Here is a 20,232-nt window from a genome sequence, read left to right as displayed (position 1 = left end):
CACATTTGCACCAAGATTTAACTCAGATTCTTCGTCCTCAGAGTCAATTTCAATTGATGATTCTTACCCCAAATCGTGTGGGCTATATTCTTGTGAGGCGTTACTGGTTGCAATGCCAGTCAAACTTTCATCTTGTAGATCATCAGAAGCTATATGCATTGCTTCTAGCATATTTAAGGGTACAAGCGGTGGTATTTCATCCCCCTCAGGTGTTACCCAGGTCGTCCCCCTCTTTCCCCAAGTGTCTATGGTTGCTGCTAGGTGGACCCAATCCACATTGTCACACTCAGTCATCCCAGGTAGTACATCCATATAAGGAGAATCTTCCCCAACATCAGTGTCCTCTTTACACGTGTAACAATACTGCAATGGGGCCGAGTGAACTATGGTGTCAGATCTATGATCAATTATAAACCTGTTACAAGGTGAGGTCTTCCCATAGTTTCCCAGCAATTTTTGGTCACAATGCTAACCCCAACGCCACCATCAAGGATTCCCTTCACAGTTAATCCCTTAGTAGTGTTTGGTATGGTCGCATTGGATTCATCACCCTCAAAGTATTGTCCACAAGGTTCTCATCTAGGTTGGGTTGTGGATCTAAGTGTTCCTCCTCTGTTGGCATCTCCCCAGCTCCATCGATCTGTGCAAATTGTGGTAGCCCAAACTCTAGTTCTCCATTAAGGAAGGCTCGAAGAGCTAAGACTAGCTCAGGGTCTTTATATAGTTTGGACATGATGGTGGTTCTAACTTCTGAAGACATGAAATCCATCAATTTGGCAATGTTTAACGGCACCTTTTGGACCTCAGTCCCTTGACGTGGGGAAGATGGGATCTCCATTTCTTCGATAGGATCAGGTAGTCCCTCTGTAAACATTCTTTCCATCAAGAAGTGAGTACGCCCACTTTCCCATGACTTTAAGTCACTTTCTTCTTGGATAACACTAGGTATGGCTAAGGGTCTATGATCTTGGTGAGGTTGTTGTTGTGTAGGGAACACGGTGTCTGTAATCTGGATCTTCCTAGGTGCTGGTTCTAGATCCCTTTGGGTATCTTCTACCAAACTCCTTAATTGCTTAACTCGCTCAATCTCCTCTGCAGGGTTTGGATAAGTTCCTATCTTCTTCTTGGATCTTGGCCATTGTGGCTCATGAAGATCTTCCTTGTTGGTTTCTATATTAGTGGTCGTTTTGGTCTCCATGGTTTCTCCTGAATCAGAATCCTCCTCAGCGTCATTCATCTATACGGGGTCGTTACCAGTCCCTATGTTGGTCTTTGAACTGGGGTCTGACTTCGCTGCTTTTTGCGATCTCTTTCTTCGTGTTTTCTTCTTTTTCTGAGATTGGGCAATTGATGCCATGTCTTTTTCCTCAAGAATATAGTTTTGTTTTTGGAGCATCGATCGTGTGAGTACGTTTACTGGTACCACATGTGTACTTGGTGATGGTTCCTCGGTAACTTCAATCAAGTTTAATGGCGTGATCTTCAGTGCATTTGGATTATTTGGACAGTGGGCAATCAAATTATCTATGCCACATCGATTACACATGAGTATCGGCATTGTAGACGTGCTCGCTTGATTGGTTTGCATTAGTGTGGCGTTCTTTTGTAGCCTAATAGGACACTCGGCTACACGATGTGGACCTCCACACTCATAGCATTGAAGAGGTGGTCTCTTAGCAGTTTAATTGATATTTTGGCCTCTTGCCGCAAGAGCAGCTACTTGCTATACAGGTTTGACTTCTCCCCAATAGTCCTCCATGTAGTATTGTGGACTTTCTTCAAGAACATCCATCCCATAGGCAATATTAGGATCTATATCTTCCCACATCCTTCCAAACAAGCAATAGATGACTCACAACCCACCTGATTCACAGAAGTGATTCTCGGATGTGGTGGTTGCGGTCCTAGCATTGGAGGTGGTAAAGGTGTTGTTTGAAAAACATTTTGGGCCCTAGGGACCATGTGTTGTGATGTTTGTTCAAGATGTGGGGCCGGCATCAATACAGGCACTCGAGGTGTGTCTGTCCATGCTAAGGTTGGTCTATTGGTCATCGGCGCTTAAATACTATGCAATCCTTAGCTTGATGACCATACCTTCCACAGGCATTGCAATTCCCATTCAATTTTACTCTAAAAGTAGGACATTCACTGGTACTATGCGGTCCATAGCATACTGAGCACCATTGTTGCTCCCTTCTTGGATACATATAATTGTTTTGCGGAGCACGATTCTGAGACTCTCTTGAATAGCCTTGGTGAGATCTGCTAAAGTCATCTCAGATATCTTTGGCTCCTTAGCAATAGGCTTTAGGGTCATTGGTTGATGCCCTGATGCTTGCGAGCTAATAGATTTAGGCTCAACAGACACTCTTTCTCCTTGAATCATTAAATTATCCTCCAATTGGATCGCATTGGTGGCAACTTCTTCCCAAGTGGTGATACCTCTAATGACTAAGCCATTGTAGATATCCTCATGTCATAACCCCCTAATGAATCTATCAAGAAATTGGTTATTGTTGAAGCGCTCATTTGGATTACAACGAGAATTCAAATGCTTCAAGCGACTTATAAAGTCTCTCACCGACTCTCCTTCCTCTCGTTGGGCTTTTTGGAGCTGAGAGGCTACACCCCAAAGTACTCCCTCTCGTATGTATTCTTTTAAGAACAGTCTCCTAAGAGTAGGGTAAATCGTTTTTTCTTCCACCCTTAGGGTTCTATACCAATCCCCAGCCTTTCCACTTAAGGTTAGGCTTAAAGCATTGCTCTTATGTAGGTCATTGTGTTCTCCTAGAGAATCGCATATTTGTTCAAACACTTCGAAATGCTTTCTCACATCCCCGTCTCCAGTAAATTTTTGTGTGAGCTTGGCTATTTGTACTGCCTTACTTCTAGGCTCTCTATTAGGCGCGTTACGCATATTCTCAGCAATAGATTGACAGATAGCTTGAGCAAATGTTGCCAAGTCACCTACGTGAGCAGGCACCGTGGGTGGAGGTGCTCCAGAGACTACATGTGGAGTAGGTATTGGCATTGAGCTTGGCGCATAGGAAGCCCTTGGGTTCCACGTTGGGTACGATGTTGTGCCATGTGGTGGTCCAAAGTTCATATGTGTGGCCCTAGGCATAACAGACGTCGGATGTGACATGCTAATGCTAGCTGGTGTAGTCCCATGGAAATAAGAACTTGGGTGTTGTGGTTGTGGAGCATAGGTAGTTGACACAATGGGAGGGGTATGGACTACATGAGTACGAGGACCCATGGGTGCATACGATTGGTACACACTTGTAGGTACTCTTGTAGGCATTGAGCTACCATGTAGTGGTGCTTTACTAACAAATGAGGTCCATGGCGTGTTTCTCGGCATCCCCATCATTGGGGTAGGCATGGTAGCCGTGGTGTCATAAAGGGAAAGATGAGCTAGACTTGGAAAGGTGAAGCTATCACTTGTGGACTCAGATTGCACTGAGACCCCTGGAGAAACAACATATGGAGGATCCATCGGACTTACCGAGGGAGTCTCCATTTGCTATAAGGTCGGTTGTTTAGCCTTTTCTGTATCCAAGAATCTCATGAGACCCGTTGAAGGCATGTTGATCCCCTTGTTCTGTCTCTCTAACTCAATGACCCTATGGTCATATGACCTCACAAATTCTTTGTTGTTGATCCTCCACACTAGTAGCGTCCATTGTGGATTGTAGGACATCTAACCAACCCACGTGATAGGTGTGACCTGTTGATAGGTCGGTCAGAGTTTTCGTTTGTAGTTCGTACTCCCATTTCTCATTTAGGAACACTCCATCTAGGATTGAGGTGCTAGGGGTGTCCTTTGAGCTCAATGCAATGTTGCTTTATAGGGGTTGGCCCTTAGCGGTTGCTAAGTCGAGAGCACTTGATTGCTCTCTTAGCAAGGATATTGACATAGGGGCTTTCGCTTTTAACTCTCTTCGTTGCTCCACCTTACGTAAGCTCTCGACTTCCTTTTCCCTCGCTGCAAGGATATATCGCTCAACCTCTTGCACTTCGGCAAGGCTTCTACCATCGGGTAATATGACCTCGGAGGAAAATAACTCTGAAGAGTTAGGAGGTGCAGTGAATGAAGTATTCACGTGCAAATTCTCTAACGGTATAGGATCTACGTTGGTCACGAATGGAGAATTTACTTCCCCACCCCCCTCATTTACATCATTAGCTCCATGTTCGGAGCGAGTGGCTCTACTAAAGGTTTCCTTCAGGCGGCTAAGCACGCTCGGCCCAGACCGCGGGCCCATGGCATGCATGTCTTGGCTTGAGCTATCGGGATTAGGCATTGGGAAACCCTCCATGACGTCGTAGTCAAAGGAAGAGTCACTAGCCGCTATGTTCGGGTCTTGGTTTGTACTACCTTAGGTCCCCGCCAAGGGCCCGGAATCTAAAGTAGGTGGATATTGAGAACTCGCGTAAGTCGAAATTCTCTCTAGTTGCTCCGTCTCTAGCACACGACCAGAGCGCAGATGTATGCGCCTTTGGCACCCTACACGCATCGGCGAATAACCTCGAAGGTTAATCGCTTACCTTTTTTAAGCGTCCGTTTTCACTCGTGTTTTTTACGTTTTCAATGTTTTTTAATGTTTTTTTTTAATTAAAGTGTGTGATAGCTCGAAACGAGTGTATCACTTACAGGGTCGCTGTGTCCTTTACAGCACAATTTTCGGGCATCTGAAATTCTGTTGGTCCTCAAAAAATCGATTTTTAGCTACGTGTGAAGCTAAAATTCGCAATTTTAAAAGGCAACTGAGGCCTAGTCCTGAGCGTGAGCTTGGGCTTGGGTCTGGGAGATATTCCCGATCCCGGTCCTACCTTTAAAATGTTTTTACAAATTTTTTTTAAATTTAAAAAAAGGATAAAGTTGCCGCGGCTTGCGCGAGAGCACACACACACTCTACCTACCTACTTCTAACTAATACACCTACTGTTACACACTAACACACTCTATTAGCTCTCACAGATCTACTTCCTACTCACTGTACATTACATTACACAGAAAACTAACAACCTTAATACACAGAGAATAAACACAGTACCTTTGAAAACTCCATTAACAAAAAAATACATAGTATAACACAAAATCCTTCTTCTCACCACACACACCCTCCTTCCTTACCTTTCCTACAATTGAAACTGCACCACAAAAGAAGCATAGAGTGCCATTCAAGCTTAGTGTATGGCATTCCCCGGCAACGGCTCCAAAAATGTGCGCGTATGTCGCACGTGTCAATGCAAGAAACTTGCCGATACACCGTGTGCGAGCCACAAATGGCTCCAAGTACACAACAAGCCTAAACTAGTAAGCTCAAAGATGACGATGGTGTGTCACTCATCGCTCTACGCTTGCTTCGTGGAGGATTTCTCGCCGTGAAGAAGAGGGAGACCCCGCTACACAGCGCTCAACCGTCTCGCTGCCACCGTGCCGCCGCAATGCTTGATCGCACTCTCTCTCTCTCTCTCTCTCTCTCTCTCTCTCTCTCTCTCTCTCTCTCTCTCTCTCTCTCTCTCTCTCTCTCAGGCATACACACACACAAGGAGATGAAGAAGAAGATGGAGCAAGAGCACTCTTCAATTGCACGAATGAGAGAATAAGTGAATTTTAGGTTTAGTTGACTTTTATATGAGCTCGCCCTATTCACACTTGGGCACCCATGCTTAGCCAAGTAATCCCTCGAATGTTCTAGTTAGAGTGTGCCTCTCATCGGCGATCACTCTTACTCTTTTCCTATTGGACCGACAAGCCCGGTACCTGACTCTACCAAGTAAATAATACAACGTCCGTCGTACGTGATAGGGTGTCCGTGAGCCGTGAGGGTTAACATATTTCATATACTTCATACTTTAAAAAATGAATTGCACATGCTTATATGGCATTCGTATGGTCGGGTTAACGACTTGAACGCCACATTTATGCAAAAACAGATGCTTCAACAAACGACACTCAATTAGCCGCATTACCGATTGAGTGCCGTCCAAATCTAAAGAGCAATAATGGCTTGCATAAGAGCATCATATAGCCACGTTACCGACTGATGTCCATATGGTTTTTTGGAAAGGGGAAGGAAAGTTGACTCACCATAAGGATACTAGAATCGTTGCGTTACCGACGTAGTTCCTAACAGTGAGCCAATACTTACCACAAAGACACCATATTCTTCGCGTCGCCGAGGTGATGCCCCCGTAGTAAGCATTGTTCCGTAGAACAACTTATGTACACACTCCCATTGTGTAGTAAGGTATCTTATGAATGTCCCACAATACGACAAAAGGCACGCTACCACACAATGCGCGCGCACACACACACACCACACAACCAGGTCGTAGAGTCAGGTACTCTGCTACTACCGCGCATTGCGATGCAGAGCACGCTCTCACACGATCCCCTCTTTCCCTCTCTCCTCTCGACATACATGCGAAGGCGATCATCTCTCTCTCTCTCTCTCTCTCTCTCTCTCTCTCTCTCTCTCTCTCTCTCTCTCTCTCTCTCTCTCTCTCTCTCTCTCTCTCTCTCTCACTCACTCACACACACAGACAATGGCTTAAGGAATAACACCCAACGGACCCGATTGAGGCTATTGAACTAGTCATCAGCTGGTTGTGTAAAGAGAGAATGCACCCATTAACTCTCAATCAAATCACATAAAAAGGCAATTTTTTTGGTTTGTATTCCCTCGATATTGGTGGGAGCATGGTTTCATTGTAGAAATCACCTTCAATTAGGCCTTAAAGTTGACTCCCTCCCCTAAATTTTGATTAAGAATACGTGACTCTTAGTTTACAGTTTTTGAGCTTCAAATGACTCTCAACGTGTAGAAGATGAGCGTCGTTAGGTTCTTAGGTTCCGTAGTTCAAATGACGCTTAACATCGTATAGCTAAGTTTCATCGTGTAAACATCGTTGATTCACTCTATACGATACTATGTTGCTAGAATATAACAAGCGACACCTCTATAAATGCATACATCCATAATTCCATCATACACATTTGGAACAAGAAGAAGATTAGATTCAAAATTTCATAGCATTTTGATGTATCTAACCTAGAGATAATAAGAATAGTTTGTAACTTGTAAGTGAAACCTTTGAATAGTTGCAGACCACGGTCCCATCCACACGTAAGCTTGAGAGATTGTCATGAAACCACATAGAAAACCAACGTCAACAATAAGAATACAACACCAAAACCACTTGCATAGGTCATGATGGGATGAACACATACGAAAAAAACACAATGTACTTGGCAAACGAACCAAGGGAACTTGTAAGACTTGGTAATTGCTCTGATTACTCATGCATCTTAAGCCATCAATTGTTCTTCAAGATTTCACCTCTGCAAGCAAAAGATCTCTGGTTGCTCGAACGGAATCTTAATCCACCTTTTGCTGCTAATCTGTAACAAAAAAAATATTATTTCAGGTTTGGCTTCCATTGCATAAAGCATATGGAAATCACTTTTAAAATGAAGAAAAGTCTGTTCTTTAATTCACATGCTACAAATACAAAAAGTGATAAAATCAGAGGGCCTGCCCTTCAATGATTTGCATAAGAAAAAACACATCGGAAACTCATAAGGATTGACACAAAAATATGAAGGGTCCTTTCATTATCACAGAAAGTTGCAAGAAGTTAACTCTCAAATTGAAGCCTCGACAAGTCACGACTAAAGGTCGAATTGAAAAGACATAGAAGACAAAGTGTTAGCCTTGATATCATCTAGCAAAGAAGCTCCCAGGTTTAGCCAACCTCAACTAAAAACTGCTCAGGTGCCATAACCCAACTTAGATGAGAAAATCCCTCTCCAAAAGAGCATAACTCACTTCTCATCGCGAATACAGAATGTGTAGACCAAGGAATTTTCACTGCAGTCTACAACTAGACATTACTTACTCCTATAGAATTAGGGACAAAGTAAACCCCAAAAGAGACTTCCATTTTATGACACCTTGCAGCTAGAATCACAGCCCTTGCAAAAAACTTGAGCTTGAATAACTATATATTTAGTAGCCTGAAATATGCCGAATGCATCATGCAAGCACATCCAGGCATGGATCTCCTACTACAATGCAATGGAGAGGGAGAACGCTCTCAGGATGATATTGCACTGATCTCTAAAGCAACCCTCCAACTTCTCATTTCTTAGTGTCTGCTCCGCATTGCACTGGAGCTCGCCACTTGGTCTCTCCCCCAAGAGCATACTACCACCATACATGCTGCAGCTACTGCATGGTAGTCCCCATCTCCGGAATCCTCAATAACCAGTAAGCATTGACCACTACTACACACCATGCAATCCTTACACTGTAAAATCAACAAATAAAAGGGTATCCTCAACAGCATTCACATGCAGTCACAAAAAGAACCAGCAAAGAAAAAGAGCAAGTATAGACCCTAATCTGAGAGGATCCCCTCAACAACTAGCAAGAGAGTGTCAATGTCTTAGCCCTAGGCACGTGAAAACTTGCAGCAATAGTAGATCCTCGCCCTCAACTTTCAACAAATGATGGCACCGCATCGCCCTTAGATCTACACAATCAACAACCGAGATCAATGGACAAATAATCACAAAAAACAAGCAACAAAGCAAAAGACGAACAAGATTCGGACATTGATACAAGGGGATTCCCTCTAAAACCAAGCGAGAGAGAATTGATGTCGTAACCCCAAGTACCGAGAGCAAAATAGGAATGAAATAAAACTACCTTCCAAATAAAGGATTACACTTTGAGATAAGCTTGTCTTTCTTGGCTGCCGCCTTCAAACCAGGTCATTGGCTGTGTATAAAATGCTTACAAGTTACAACACCTTCAAGATGGTTGTTTGGACCATCATTTTGAGCTGTAGAGAATACATACATATGAGTCCTTTGTAGAAACTCGAATACACCAATAGAGAGCACATCGTTCACAGAATTGTCATGAGAATGTAACTCCTGCCCTTTTCTTAGGAGTCACGACATCATGAGGTAGCTAAATCCTTTTTTTGACAATCAGTAGTTATTTTTGACTATAGAAGATTTTGCACACTTGTGAAAAAACTTTCAAGGAGTGGCTTACGTGCCAGTCGAGCCAGATTCCTGCAAAATGCAAAACCAACAAAACCAGGTGATGTAACAGTTCAACTATCAGATATGCAAAACTGTCTCAATAAATATACAGAGTAATAATTTTCTTTTCACAAAACTAAAGAAACAAGATGATGTAAAAGCTCAGCTATCATATAGGCAAAGCTGTCTCATTTTGCATCTTCAATAAATATACAGGAGGTAAAACGTGCTGCTGACTGGAGAGAAATCAGCTTTGTTGCAACCAGCCAGTGCATGTTGTATCAACAACTGAGAAATTGCATGGGCATTGGATTTTTTAATGCAACTCTGAGCGCATTGTCCAAAAAGCTAATAGACCATATTAGCAAAGTCCCTTCAAAAGTACATGGACTCCATTTAAGTAATCGAATATATTCCAGTAGCGAATTCCATCAAAATACTGAAAGATGAATTGCATCACAAATTCATAAGTCGGGTCCTCCTTGGTTTTGCAAGATTCAAAATATCATAAACCTTTTGCCATTCTACATTCTTAATGCTAGGTCCAAGCAATGAAACACGCATTAATGCTTCAAGAGTTTCCACATTCAAGCACTCCCAAGCATGCATCTTGACGAGATTTTGTTTTGAGAAACCTCTTTCACATGACACAGATGACACAGGAAGAACCAGCATGACCTGCCACAACTTTGTCAGATTCACATACGTTTGCATCCAGTTCTTATTAGAACAAAAAACACGCCATGCATATGACATATTCATCCCCTCGCAAGCATAATACAATGTATCTGTGAATGATAGCAACTCTGCCTTGCAATTGTCAATGTCAACTAGACTTCCAAACTTCTCAAGCAATTTCTCAAGCCATTCTGAGAACTTTTTCTCTCTGGATTTTATCTCCTCTCTCTGGATTTTATCTCCTCTGCAATCTTTGTTCTGCTAGGATAGTAATGCGGGCTGAAAAGTCTACCCGCATTGAAGAAATAAAAATCTGGGAATCGATCATTCACACATTCTATCACTTTCAAGACAAACCTCTTTGCAAAATTCATGCAACTTTGAACGTCGCCCCCTTCCTTATCCAATGGCAACCCATTTGCATCATTTCCTAGAATTTTAGCATACAAGAGCTAATGTGAAATCTCCCTTCCATCATCACTAACATACACAAAAACACAGTCCTTTGTGGCATCCATGAAATTCTTCAGGAAGTGAGTGCCTTTTCCAAACTCCTGCTGAAGAAATTTTCATTTCAAAGAAGCAATAGTTACCTCTATTTCAGCACTTATAGAAGGAATATCCACATTCTCCTTCTGGAAATGAGTATTCAACGCATTAAGATCCCTCACCACATCTGCCAGCATGTATATACAAAAGAGGACTGTATAAACGCGAAGTTTCTCATACCAACTCTTCGCATTATCTTTCCAAAAGCTGAGAATTGCAGGCATGAGTTGCGTCAACCTCTCCATCACATTACCTCGTGCAAGCCATCGAACCTCATGAATGTTTAAAACTTCTAAGACTTGTAAGTGCATCTCCTTCAACAAACTTTGGAAACCTGTGTGCCTTACACTAGAACCAGAAATCCATGAATAGACTTTGTTAGCAAGTTTATCAATATAAGGTAAACAAGGAAAGCATTTAATTGCATCAAGTACAGCAAGAGCCTCTCTATGTGCAATACATTGAACACTCATGAGATGTGGCATCTCTCTTTTCATTTTTGCAACCAGTCCATCGTGGCAACCAATCATTCAGCTATCTCCATCTGTTGCTATTCCAACCAATTGCTGCTTGTTAAGTCCAACTTCTTTCATCATTTTCATGATTGCATCAAACTTTGTCTGGGCACACCCATCAGGTACTGTGAGTAGCTTTGCAAATGTAATTTCAGTAGAGGAGCAGCTTGAACATTTAGGTGCCAGAAAAGAGAAATAAATGATGAGATGCTTCTCTAAAGACCTATAGGTAGTCTCATCTACCATCAGTGCATAATAGGGGCTTTGCAACAACTTTTGCTTTTGTAAATCATCCAAATACTTTGATATGCAAAAGATGAACTCCTTCCCGGCCATCATATTAGTATATGAGGAGTAGTCATGCTGAATGGGCATTTCTTCTACATTCAAAGAATAGGCCAAACCACACAATCCCTCATACTTACGGATAGCCAGGTCCTCTTTTGCATTGAAGTATGCAAGTTTCATGACGGTAATGACCCTGTGCCTATTTTTGCTAATGACTTCCTTCTCATGCGTCTTCATCTGTTTTCCACCTTCGCTATAGTGCTTTGTTGCAGCCCAAACATGCTCCTTGGACTTACGATGTTTTCTTATGGCACTCTTCATGATTGTTTTACAACCATTTCCTTTGCCCCAAGGTCCCTTAACTTTATACTTTGTACACCAAGCACATTTCATAAACTCCTTCTCCTTATGAATGACCTGGAAAACAAAGGGATACGTAATTGTCCATTCTTGACGAAACTTCCTCACGGTTACCTTTTTAGCCTTTGTTGGTGCAATCATTTCTGTAGTTGTAGAGACACCATTGTGTGAGCCATCAGTTGATTGCCTTACACCTTCGATCTCTTCTATAGTATGGGCATTCAAACTCTCCACGCCAACCTCGAGAGTATCCTCTATCTCCACAATGTCTTCCATCTCGCTATCTGAGCCAAAGATATCTTTCAAAAACTCTCTCATAGATTGCTTTTCAGTTTTGTTATCTGATGCACAAGCTTTGTCATCTGAAGCTGAGGTCTTTTGTTGAAGCAAATTACTTTGACTCATCTTTGATGGAATCTGTATGCATTGCAAGCCAAAATTATCAAGCACATAAATTTACATGAATCACATCCTTATGAGATACTCTCAAGTCATTTAGCAATGGAAATTGCACATGATCATCTTTATCATCATTCATGCAAGCAAACCTTATTCAACAAAATATCTCAAAAAACAAGTAAATGGCCTAGCAAAAGGTAATTTCAACCTTCAACAAGATCCAAAACATGTGCTTCTTTAAATCACCACACCCTTTTATCAATCTTATCTGAAAAAAGAATTTCCCGTCTCATTTAGCAATGGAAATTGCACATGATCATCTTTATCATCATTCATGCAAGCAAACCTTATTCAACAAAATATCTCTAAAAACAAGTAAATGGCCTAGCAAAAGGTAATTTCAACCTTCAACAAGATCCAAAACATGTGCTTCTTAAATCACCACACCCATCTATCGATCTTATTGCATGAAAGAAGAATTTCCCACCTCAACTGCTGGCAATGGAAATTGCACATGAGCATCTTTATCCTCATTCATGCAAGCACTCCTTATTCAACAAATTATCTTTAAAGAAGTAAATAGCCTAGCAAGAGGTAATCTCAAGCTTCATTAGCATCCAAAAATGTGCTTCTTTAAATCGTTGTACATCCATATATCAATCTTATTCTTATTGCCTGAAAGAAGAATTTCCCACCTCAATTGGCAATGAAAATTGCAAATGAGCATCTTTATCACCATTCATGCAAGCACACCTTATTTGAACAAACATTATACTAACAATTTCAAAAGATTGACTTTCAAAATGTTGAGATGCACAACTTTTCACTCATTCAAGCTAGTCAATAAATGACCCATTCAACCATAGAACAATACACTCACAATAGTTGATAGACCCATTGTCCCATTGTAACAGTGATACCCTCACAACATAAATGTGATCCATGAGTAGAACAATCACCTGATTCTTTAGCGATAATGTGTTATTTCACCAAATAGTTCAAGATGCTCTACACTATAAATTGTAATTACTATTTTTTTGAGTTTCACCACAAAAATTGAAGTTAAAAAAGCAATTGATTATTGAAATATTAAGAAATAAGTGTTAATAGGTACCATTTATAGTAATGAAATCCAAAGCCTGAGTGAGGAATGAGCCTTCACCTCTAGTGTAGTGGGAATGTCACTAATGCATGTGTTGAAGTGAACCGTTGCATCTCATTTTGGAAAGAGCACCAAAATCTTCATTTACTGCAATGACATAAACACAACAAATCTATAAGCCCATAATCATACAAAGTAAAAAATAGTATCTCATACTCCTTAGAGAAAGACATAAGGAAATCTATGCGCGCGCGCACACACACACACACATACATATAGATATATGGGGGGGAGGGGAGAAGAAGAGGATTTTAACATCGTAGAAATCTATCCCAAGAGACCTCAAAGATCTATCTGGAGACATGTTATTCAAGAGGAAAATAGCATAACGCGCGCACGCGCACGCGCACACAGAAATGAAATGAAATAAAATGTTATATTAACATCTTCAAAAGGCCAAAATGACGTATGACACCAAAAAGTTACAAGTGGTGAATCTGATACAATGTCTGAGTACAATAAAAAGAGTACAAAGAGCTAAAATTGGGGGGGGGGGGGGGGGGGGGGGGGGGGTGGATCTGATACAATGAGTGATACAAATCAACAGAGGTGGGGGATCAAACTCAGAGGAGATCCCTCATCACTCACTGTAGAAAGTGACTAATATCCTCCATGGTTAGTACTCTGACTGGGCATCTCGCATGTGAAGCTAGAGTGATCCGGATCCTATACTACAACCTTTGTCAATGCTGTGAGGCCACCCATGGTCATGGGCACCTAGATGTTCCTAACTCAATTGCTTGATCAATAAATATACCTATGGTGTGGATGGGATCCAAAATCTACTGTGACGGTTTCTCCTCTAGATATTCACTAACTAATGTGAAGAAATATGTGATCTACCTCTGAGCCTGGATCTGATTTGATGTCCTCAACAAGCTCTCTCTATATCCATGTAGCTTGAGTAAAAACAATCCGAGACACCTCTGGTCCTCGCTGCCTCATGACTCTAGAAAGCGGTCCAAAACCCTCTTTGAATAGACAATGGAAGCGGCATCATATCTCATAGAACACGGGGCAAGGTGTTTGGCTACCCCAGACTTGGGTGCTAGATGTGTTTGGTTCTAGTTATCCGAGGTTCACAACATTAGCAAGTTGCAACATACAATTAATTTAGAAAAAAATGCACTCTCTGTGTTTACAATGAGAACTTTAGATGCCAACAACCTTAAAGGTTGGCTTTATCCAGAAAAAGTATCCCTTGATGCTTAAATTTTCAAATTAGAAGCTTCAGAGTTGACATGCTTTAAAACTTCAAGGCTCTCCCTTAAGGCCAAGTTAGAAGCTTCATCAAAGATCCCAAGCATGCAAACTAAAATATTAACTAAGTTCACTAAAATATTAACTAAGTTCACACGAGTGAATATTACCTAGGCAAACAGAAAACTACCTACCTACGCCTCGTGACTAATGAATGAGTCCTGACTTTTGGTGATGCAATCAAGAGAATCCGCATCTTACTGCCTTTCTTTCTCAGCCTTGCTTTTTGTTTGTCGCATCCAACTCTCAGGTAATTTGTGCTTGCCACTGCTCCTTAGGCGATTGCGCACCAGCAGATAGATTCCGGCTAGGGATTGTCGACCAACGACCTGACGAGTTGAGCTGCTGAGATTAGACTAAGGTGAACGAGCTGACACTTCGACTCGAGAGCTCAGTTGAAAGAGGAGGAGGGAGTCGGGCCTCGCAAGCTGTGAGTGACACGACTCTCTACAAAGATACATGCAAAATTATGAGACACCTTCAATGCTCCTACATCGTGTTTTGCTAAATTTCTATTCTAGAAATATGCATACGTTATAACTTATAACTTAATAAAATACATCTTATACCTATATTAAAATGAGAGGGTCAACTTCCAAGTGGCTGCGCATGCCGGCTCCCTTTCTATTAGCCCGTTACCCTTCCTCTTCCTTTTGACCAACGTGGCAGTGGCACAGGTCAGTGCTCACCGAAATTTGAATGCTGGCAAGCTTCCCCTAATATGCATCGACCTGCAGATAAGCACCTCGATCTGTGGGCTCTCTTACTCAAGGCTCTAATAACGTCAAGGCACCGTGCCTAGAAGCCTTTGATTCCTCGCGGGATGCATACAGACGAGAGCCTTCATAGCCTATAGGACGATGCGCGCTCCTTGCCGCACTATCGAAGCAAGGGACTTGTCGTTACACCGTGTGCGAGCCATAGACGGCTCCAAGCACACAACTAGCTTAACTAGTAAGCTCAAAAGAGGGCAATGGTGTGTCACTCACCGCTCTATGCTCCTGCCGTGGAGGATTCCTCGCGAAGAAGAAGGAGACGCCGCTACGTCGCGCTCAACCGCTTCACCGCCGTCGTGCTGCCGCAATGCTCGATCGCACTCTCTCTCTCTCTCTCTCACACACACACACACACACACACATACACACACACACGAGGAGGTGAAGAAGAAGAAGATGGAGATGGAGATGGAGCAAGAGCACTCTTCTATTGCATAAATGAGAGAATCCGTGAATTTTAGGTTTAGTTGGCTTTTATATGAGCTCACCCCATTCACACTTGGGCGCCCATGCTTAGCCAACTAATCCCTTGAATGTCCCAGTTAGAGTGCGCCTCTCATCGGCGATCACTCTTACCCTTTTCCTATTGGTCCGACAAGCCCGATACCTGACTCTACCAAATACATAATACACTCCGTCGTAGGTGATGGGGTGTCCGTGAGCCGTGAGGGTTAACATGCCCCCCTTCCTGATGTAGATTCCGTCCTCGGAAGCTATTGAGTTGAAGCTCGTTCGTCGAGGTGGAAGAGCATTTGAGATGAATGTCCTTAGCCTTCTTCAGTCACTGCAAAATCAAACAACCTTGGCACAGTAATTGCATTCTCATAAGTGATTAAAAAGCATATGCAGTTTTAGGTAGACAATTTGATTGGTAAAAGAATTTCAAACAATTTGTCAGCAATGAACATTAAATTGCAATGTAATCAAATGCATAAACAGATGTAAAGGTAAAAAATTAAACAAGTCTGGGGTCGCTAATTTGACGGTCGAAAGGCACTAGAGATCGAATATTAATACCATGGGTAAGCTTCTTAATTTTCTATGGTCAATTAAGTTGTTTAATCGCGAGAGCCAAGTATTCATGTTCGAGGGCTGACTAGAGGCTATATCTAGAAGACCTTGTAGTTAAGCTACGATAAAAGGAATTTCTCATGAAATCATCACCTGACTGATTACTTTTTCTTTGACCCCCCAAAGTCTTTTCACAGTGATTCAATTTTGATGTGTGTGCTTATTTTGTATGCCTTGGGTTTTTTGCTTTTCAAGTAAAAGCGCCCATACTGGGAACCTCTAGGGCTCTAGTACCATAGGCAATACATGTGAGTGAAGTACCAAATCAAGTTGAGATTTCTCTTCCAGCTTAAGATTTTACAGTGTGGCACTTTGATTTTTTGTTTGTTCATTTTCAGCATTTTAATTTTGTAACTTTGGGGGGTCATATAACACTGATACACCTCCCCAGGCTCATCACACTAGTAAACTCCCTTTATAATACTTAAGCTAAAGGTCAATAGGGTCAAGCCCACTAGAAAGCCCTAGTACATTTCACGCAATGCTGCCTAAATCGGATTAAGAACCTAAGTAACCATTAATTATTAGGAAGGCATTCCCCATGGTATTAAGAGAAGATTTCTAACACCTAACTTGGTCAAACTAGTTTGTCGGACTGCTTGATTTTTAAACCTAGACAAGTGATTATGACAAAAAATTACATTGAATTAAATGTTTGATACTAAGCAACTGCGGTGAATATTAGGCTACCAATCACAATTAAAGCTGACAATCATAGATGCAAAAAAGATAAGGGGCAATGCTAATGGACAAGAAACACCTGTTTGTGTCGATGGTCGCGCTTGATTTGAAGAGTGAGTCGAGATAAAGATTCCATGAAGGTCCAAATCCTACCAATAGCAACACGCTCCTGTACACACTAGGAAACAAAAGGAATACCTCCAGGAGGCACATTAGTGGAAAAAGGTACCAACACTTATTGAACACAACAAAAAACATAAGGAACCCTAACCTAATTATTTGCACTCCCCCTAGAGAGTCAAGGGAATAGGATATTGTAGAGGTTGGGGGAAAACCCTAAGGCTAAACCCCTATCTTCGTCGTCGAGATAAACAAAGTCATCATCCATGAGACCATATGTGCCATCCGTGTAGTTGTGTAAATTTTCTTCTTCATCATAGGTGCCCATGTTTACTAAGAAGGTCATTAGACGCCTATAGTCATCTTGGTCAAAAGGGTAGGCTTGTGCAATGGGAGGGTTGAGGTAGTTGGAAGTAAGGCCTTGGGGACCCATTGATATGTACTCTTAGGTCGTGCAGGTTGAGTACTTGCAATATTACTGCTTGCTTCAACTACAAGTGTTGAAGTGCTAGATTCATGGGTAGCCGGCAAAGACGAGTTAACCACCTTGGCTTGTGAATGTTGAAAGTAAGGCCTTGGGGACCCATTGATATGTACTCTTAGGTCGTGCAGGTTGAGTACTTGCAATATTACTGCTTGCTGCAACTACAAGTGTTGAAGTGCTAGATTCATGGGTAGCCGGCAAAGACGAGTTAACCACCTTGGCTTGTGAATGTTGGCTATCCTTCAACTTTGCTAGAGTTTGCAACGTAGGTGACTTTGCTTGAATGATAGGGGTAAGAGTCGGTTGTCGCGTCGTGACACTACCAGTATCCCAATCAATTGTGAATTTGGTTGCCAACATCCACGTGCGTCCCAGGTTTACGTTGCCTTCCATAGCTCCCGCGGGCATGACTAGAAACCTCTGCACTATGCTTCCATTGTCATAGACAACAGGGGTCTGAAGGACTCCAAGAATAGCAGTTTTCTTTTTATTAATGCCCTTGACTTGCATCGTACTCGGGGATAGGGTCGGTTTCCCTAATTGACACCAAACTCCATAGGATAACAAATTGTGTTTAGCTCCCATATCTAATAAGGCATTGTATAGTACTTTCCCATAGGGGCTATTTAGCTCAATTGGGTATCGTAGGGGTGGCTCAGATTCTAATGAGTCGTCATCTGTGTCCTCCAAAAATGCTTGCGTGATTCCCAGATTAGCCTCTCGTTGGCGTCTAAGACGTTGTTGTCGTTCTCGAGCCTCAACTCTTACTTGGATTTTTTAAAGCTCTGCTTGTTCCTTGGCAGCCTTCTTTTGATGGATGGCTTGCAACTCTTCCTGGCTTAGAGGATCATAATATCTTTTGAATTTACTCCCATTAAGGAATCCAATGGTTTCAACTCCATCTAGAGTCTCCACACGAATGGTACCTTGCGGGGTAATTTCAGACACTCGATATGGTCCCTTACCAGCGTATTTCAATTTCTTCATTTCATTACGCACCCCGTACATAAGAACTTTATCACCAACCTTGATGTCTTTATCCTTTAAATGGCTATCAAACCACTTCTTTCTCCTATCCTTCTCCACTAGAGCATTTCGCACAGCTAATTGCCTCTCTTCATCTAGCCTTTCCAGGATATATAATCGCTCCACTAAGGGGTTACCATCCCAACCTTCTTGAGAAGCTACTCGAAGACTAGGAATGACAAACTCCCATGGCATAACTGCTTCTTGGCCATACACCATCTTAAACGGTGTGCAATTAATATCAACTTTATACGCAGTACGATAAGCCCATAAAGCTGATGTAAGCTTTAGGTCCCAATCAGTGCGATGAGCCTCGACTGTCTTTGTCAAAATGGAGATGAGAGTTTTGTTGGTACTCTCAGCTTGGCCATTTGCTTGGGGATAATAGGGTGTAGACTTGTGGTGTGATATCATGAAGTTTGATGTGAGTTCTTTGATAACTTCATTTATAAAATGAGTTCCATTGTCACTCACAAGTTCAAAGGGGCATCCAAAACGTGTGATAATGTTCTCAAAGAGGAACTTAGCTGTTGTTTTTGCATCCGCCTTTCGTGTTGCTTTTGCTTCAGCCCATTTGGTTACATAGTCGGTAGCGACAATGATATATCGTGATTGCGTGTTACGTGCAGCCAGACTAATCGGTCCTACAAAGTCTAAGCCCCACTTTTCAAATGGTTGGGTTACCTTGATGGGATGTAGAGGCATCCTATCCCTTCTTTGTGGCTTGTTGAAGCGTTGGCATTCATCACATCCCTTTGCAAAAAGTGATGCATCCTTAAACAGAGTGGGCCACCAATAGCCTGACTGTAAGATCTTTCGGGCAGTCAACTTTCCTGAAAAGTGACCACCAGCTACGCCCATGTGTGCCTCTTGTAGAATATATAAATACTCATCCTCGCGGGCACAGCATCTAAGAACATCATCTTTTCCTCTCTTATAGAGAGTTCCAGCCAGTAAGCAATAGGGTTCGCATTCCTTGATTAATTCTCGAGCTATATCTTTTCGCAGTTCTTTGGGTGGAAAACCATTAACTAAGAAGTTAACAATCTTTTCACTCCATTCAGGCATTGTCTCAACAATGAACAAAGGAGTATCAGGCAATTCATCATCAATACCCGTAGGAGCTTCGCCATTAGGGATACGAGATAAATGATCCGCCATGACATGTTTCCTCCCAGGCCTCACAACAACGGTGAAGTCAAACTCAAGAAGAATTAACAACCATCGTGTAATTCGACCTGTGGAACACGGCTTGTTTACCAAATATAGCAATGCTTGATGATCAACATAAAACACAAACTTGGTAGCAAGAAGGTAATAGCGAAATTTCTTTACTGCATAAATCATAGCTAGACCTTTGCGCTCTGTAGTAGTGTAGTTCATCTCGGCATCATTTAATTGGCGACTTGCAAAGCTAATAGGGTAGTCCAATTTATGTTCTCTTGGTTGAGTTAGAACACACCCAATAGCAAAATTTGATGCATCAATATGCACACGAAAAGGTACATTCCAATCAGGTGTTCACAGGATTGGAGCACTTGTTAGGGCCTTCTTTAATAACTCATAAGATTGATGACATTCTTCCGTCCAGTGAAACTCGATAAGAAGCTTGTACAATGGACGCGCTATCTTGGCAAAGTGTAAAATAAATCTTCGATAATAATCAACATGGCCCATAAATCTTTGAACTCCTTTATAGTTCGTAGGTGGTGGCAAATTGGCAATGGCTTTAATCTTAGTCTCATCTGTGGATATCCCGTTCTTGGACACTATATGCCCTAGAATGACTCCATGCT

The 20,232-nt window shown here is 42.0% G+C and overlaps 2 protein-coding genes and 1 pseudogene across 2 annotated transcripts; all 3 read right to left on the bottom strand.

Moving 5' to 3' along the window:
• Positions 1-9,523: 9,523 nt before the first annotated feature.
• On the bottom strand, positions 9,524-10,263 carry LOC147464238 (uncharacterized; annotated as a pseudogene).
• Positions 10,264-10,314: 51 nt separating this feature from the next.
• On the bottom strand, positions 10,315-10,767 carry LOC147464237 (uncharacterized). The gene has a single exon (XM_086525114.1). It carries the CDS (start codon positions 10,765-10,767, stop codon positions 10,315-10,317), a length of 453 nt encoding a protein of 150 aa, XP_086381240.1.
• Positions 10,768-10,824: 57 nt separating this feature from the next.
• On the bottom strand, positions 10,825-11,862 carry LOC147464236 (uncharacterized). The gene has a single exon (XM_086508593.1). It carries the CDS (start codon positions 11,860-11,862, stop codon positions 10,825-10,827), a length of 1,038 nt encoding a protein of 345 aa, XP_086364719.1.
• Between the last annotated feature and the right edge of the window lie 8,370 nt (positions 11,863-20,232).

The sequence above is a fragment of the Adiantum capillus-veneris genome, chromosome 1 (assembly GCF_014529385.1).
Source record: "Adiantum capillus-veneris isolate H3 chromosome 1, ASM1452938v2, whole genome shotgun sequence".
Lineage (NCBI taxonomy): Eukaryota > Viridiplantae > Streptophyta > Polypodiopsida > Polypodiales > Pteridaceae > Adiantum > Adiantum capillus-veneris.
Note: the sequence above shows the minus strand (reverse complement) of the source record. Positions and strands in the feature narration are given on the sequence as shown.

What these genes read in the sequence shown, in the direction of transcription:
- LOC147464237 (XM_086525114.1), bottom strand. Translation starts at nt 10,767, where the DNA reads ATGAGTGTTCAATGTATTGCACATAGAGAGGCTCTTGCTGTACTTGAT.
- LOC147464236 (XM_086508593.1), bottom strand. Translation starts at nt 11,862, where the DNA reads ATGAGTCAAAGTAATTTGCTTCAACAAAAGACCTCAGCTTCAGATGAC.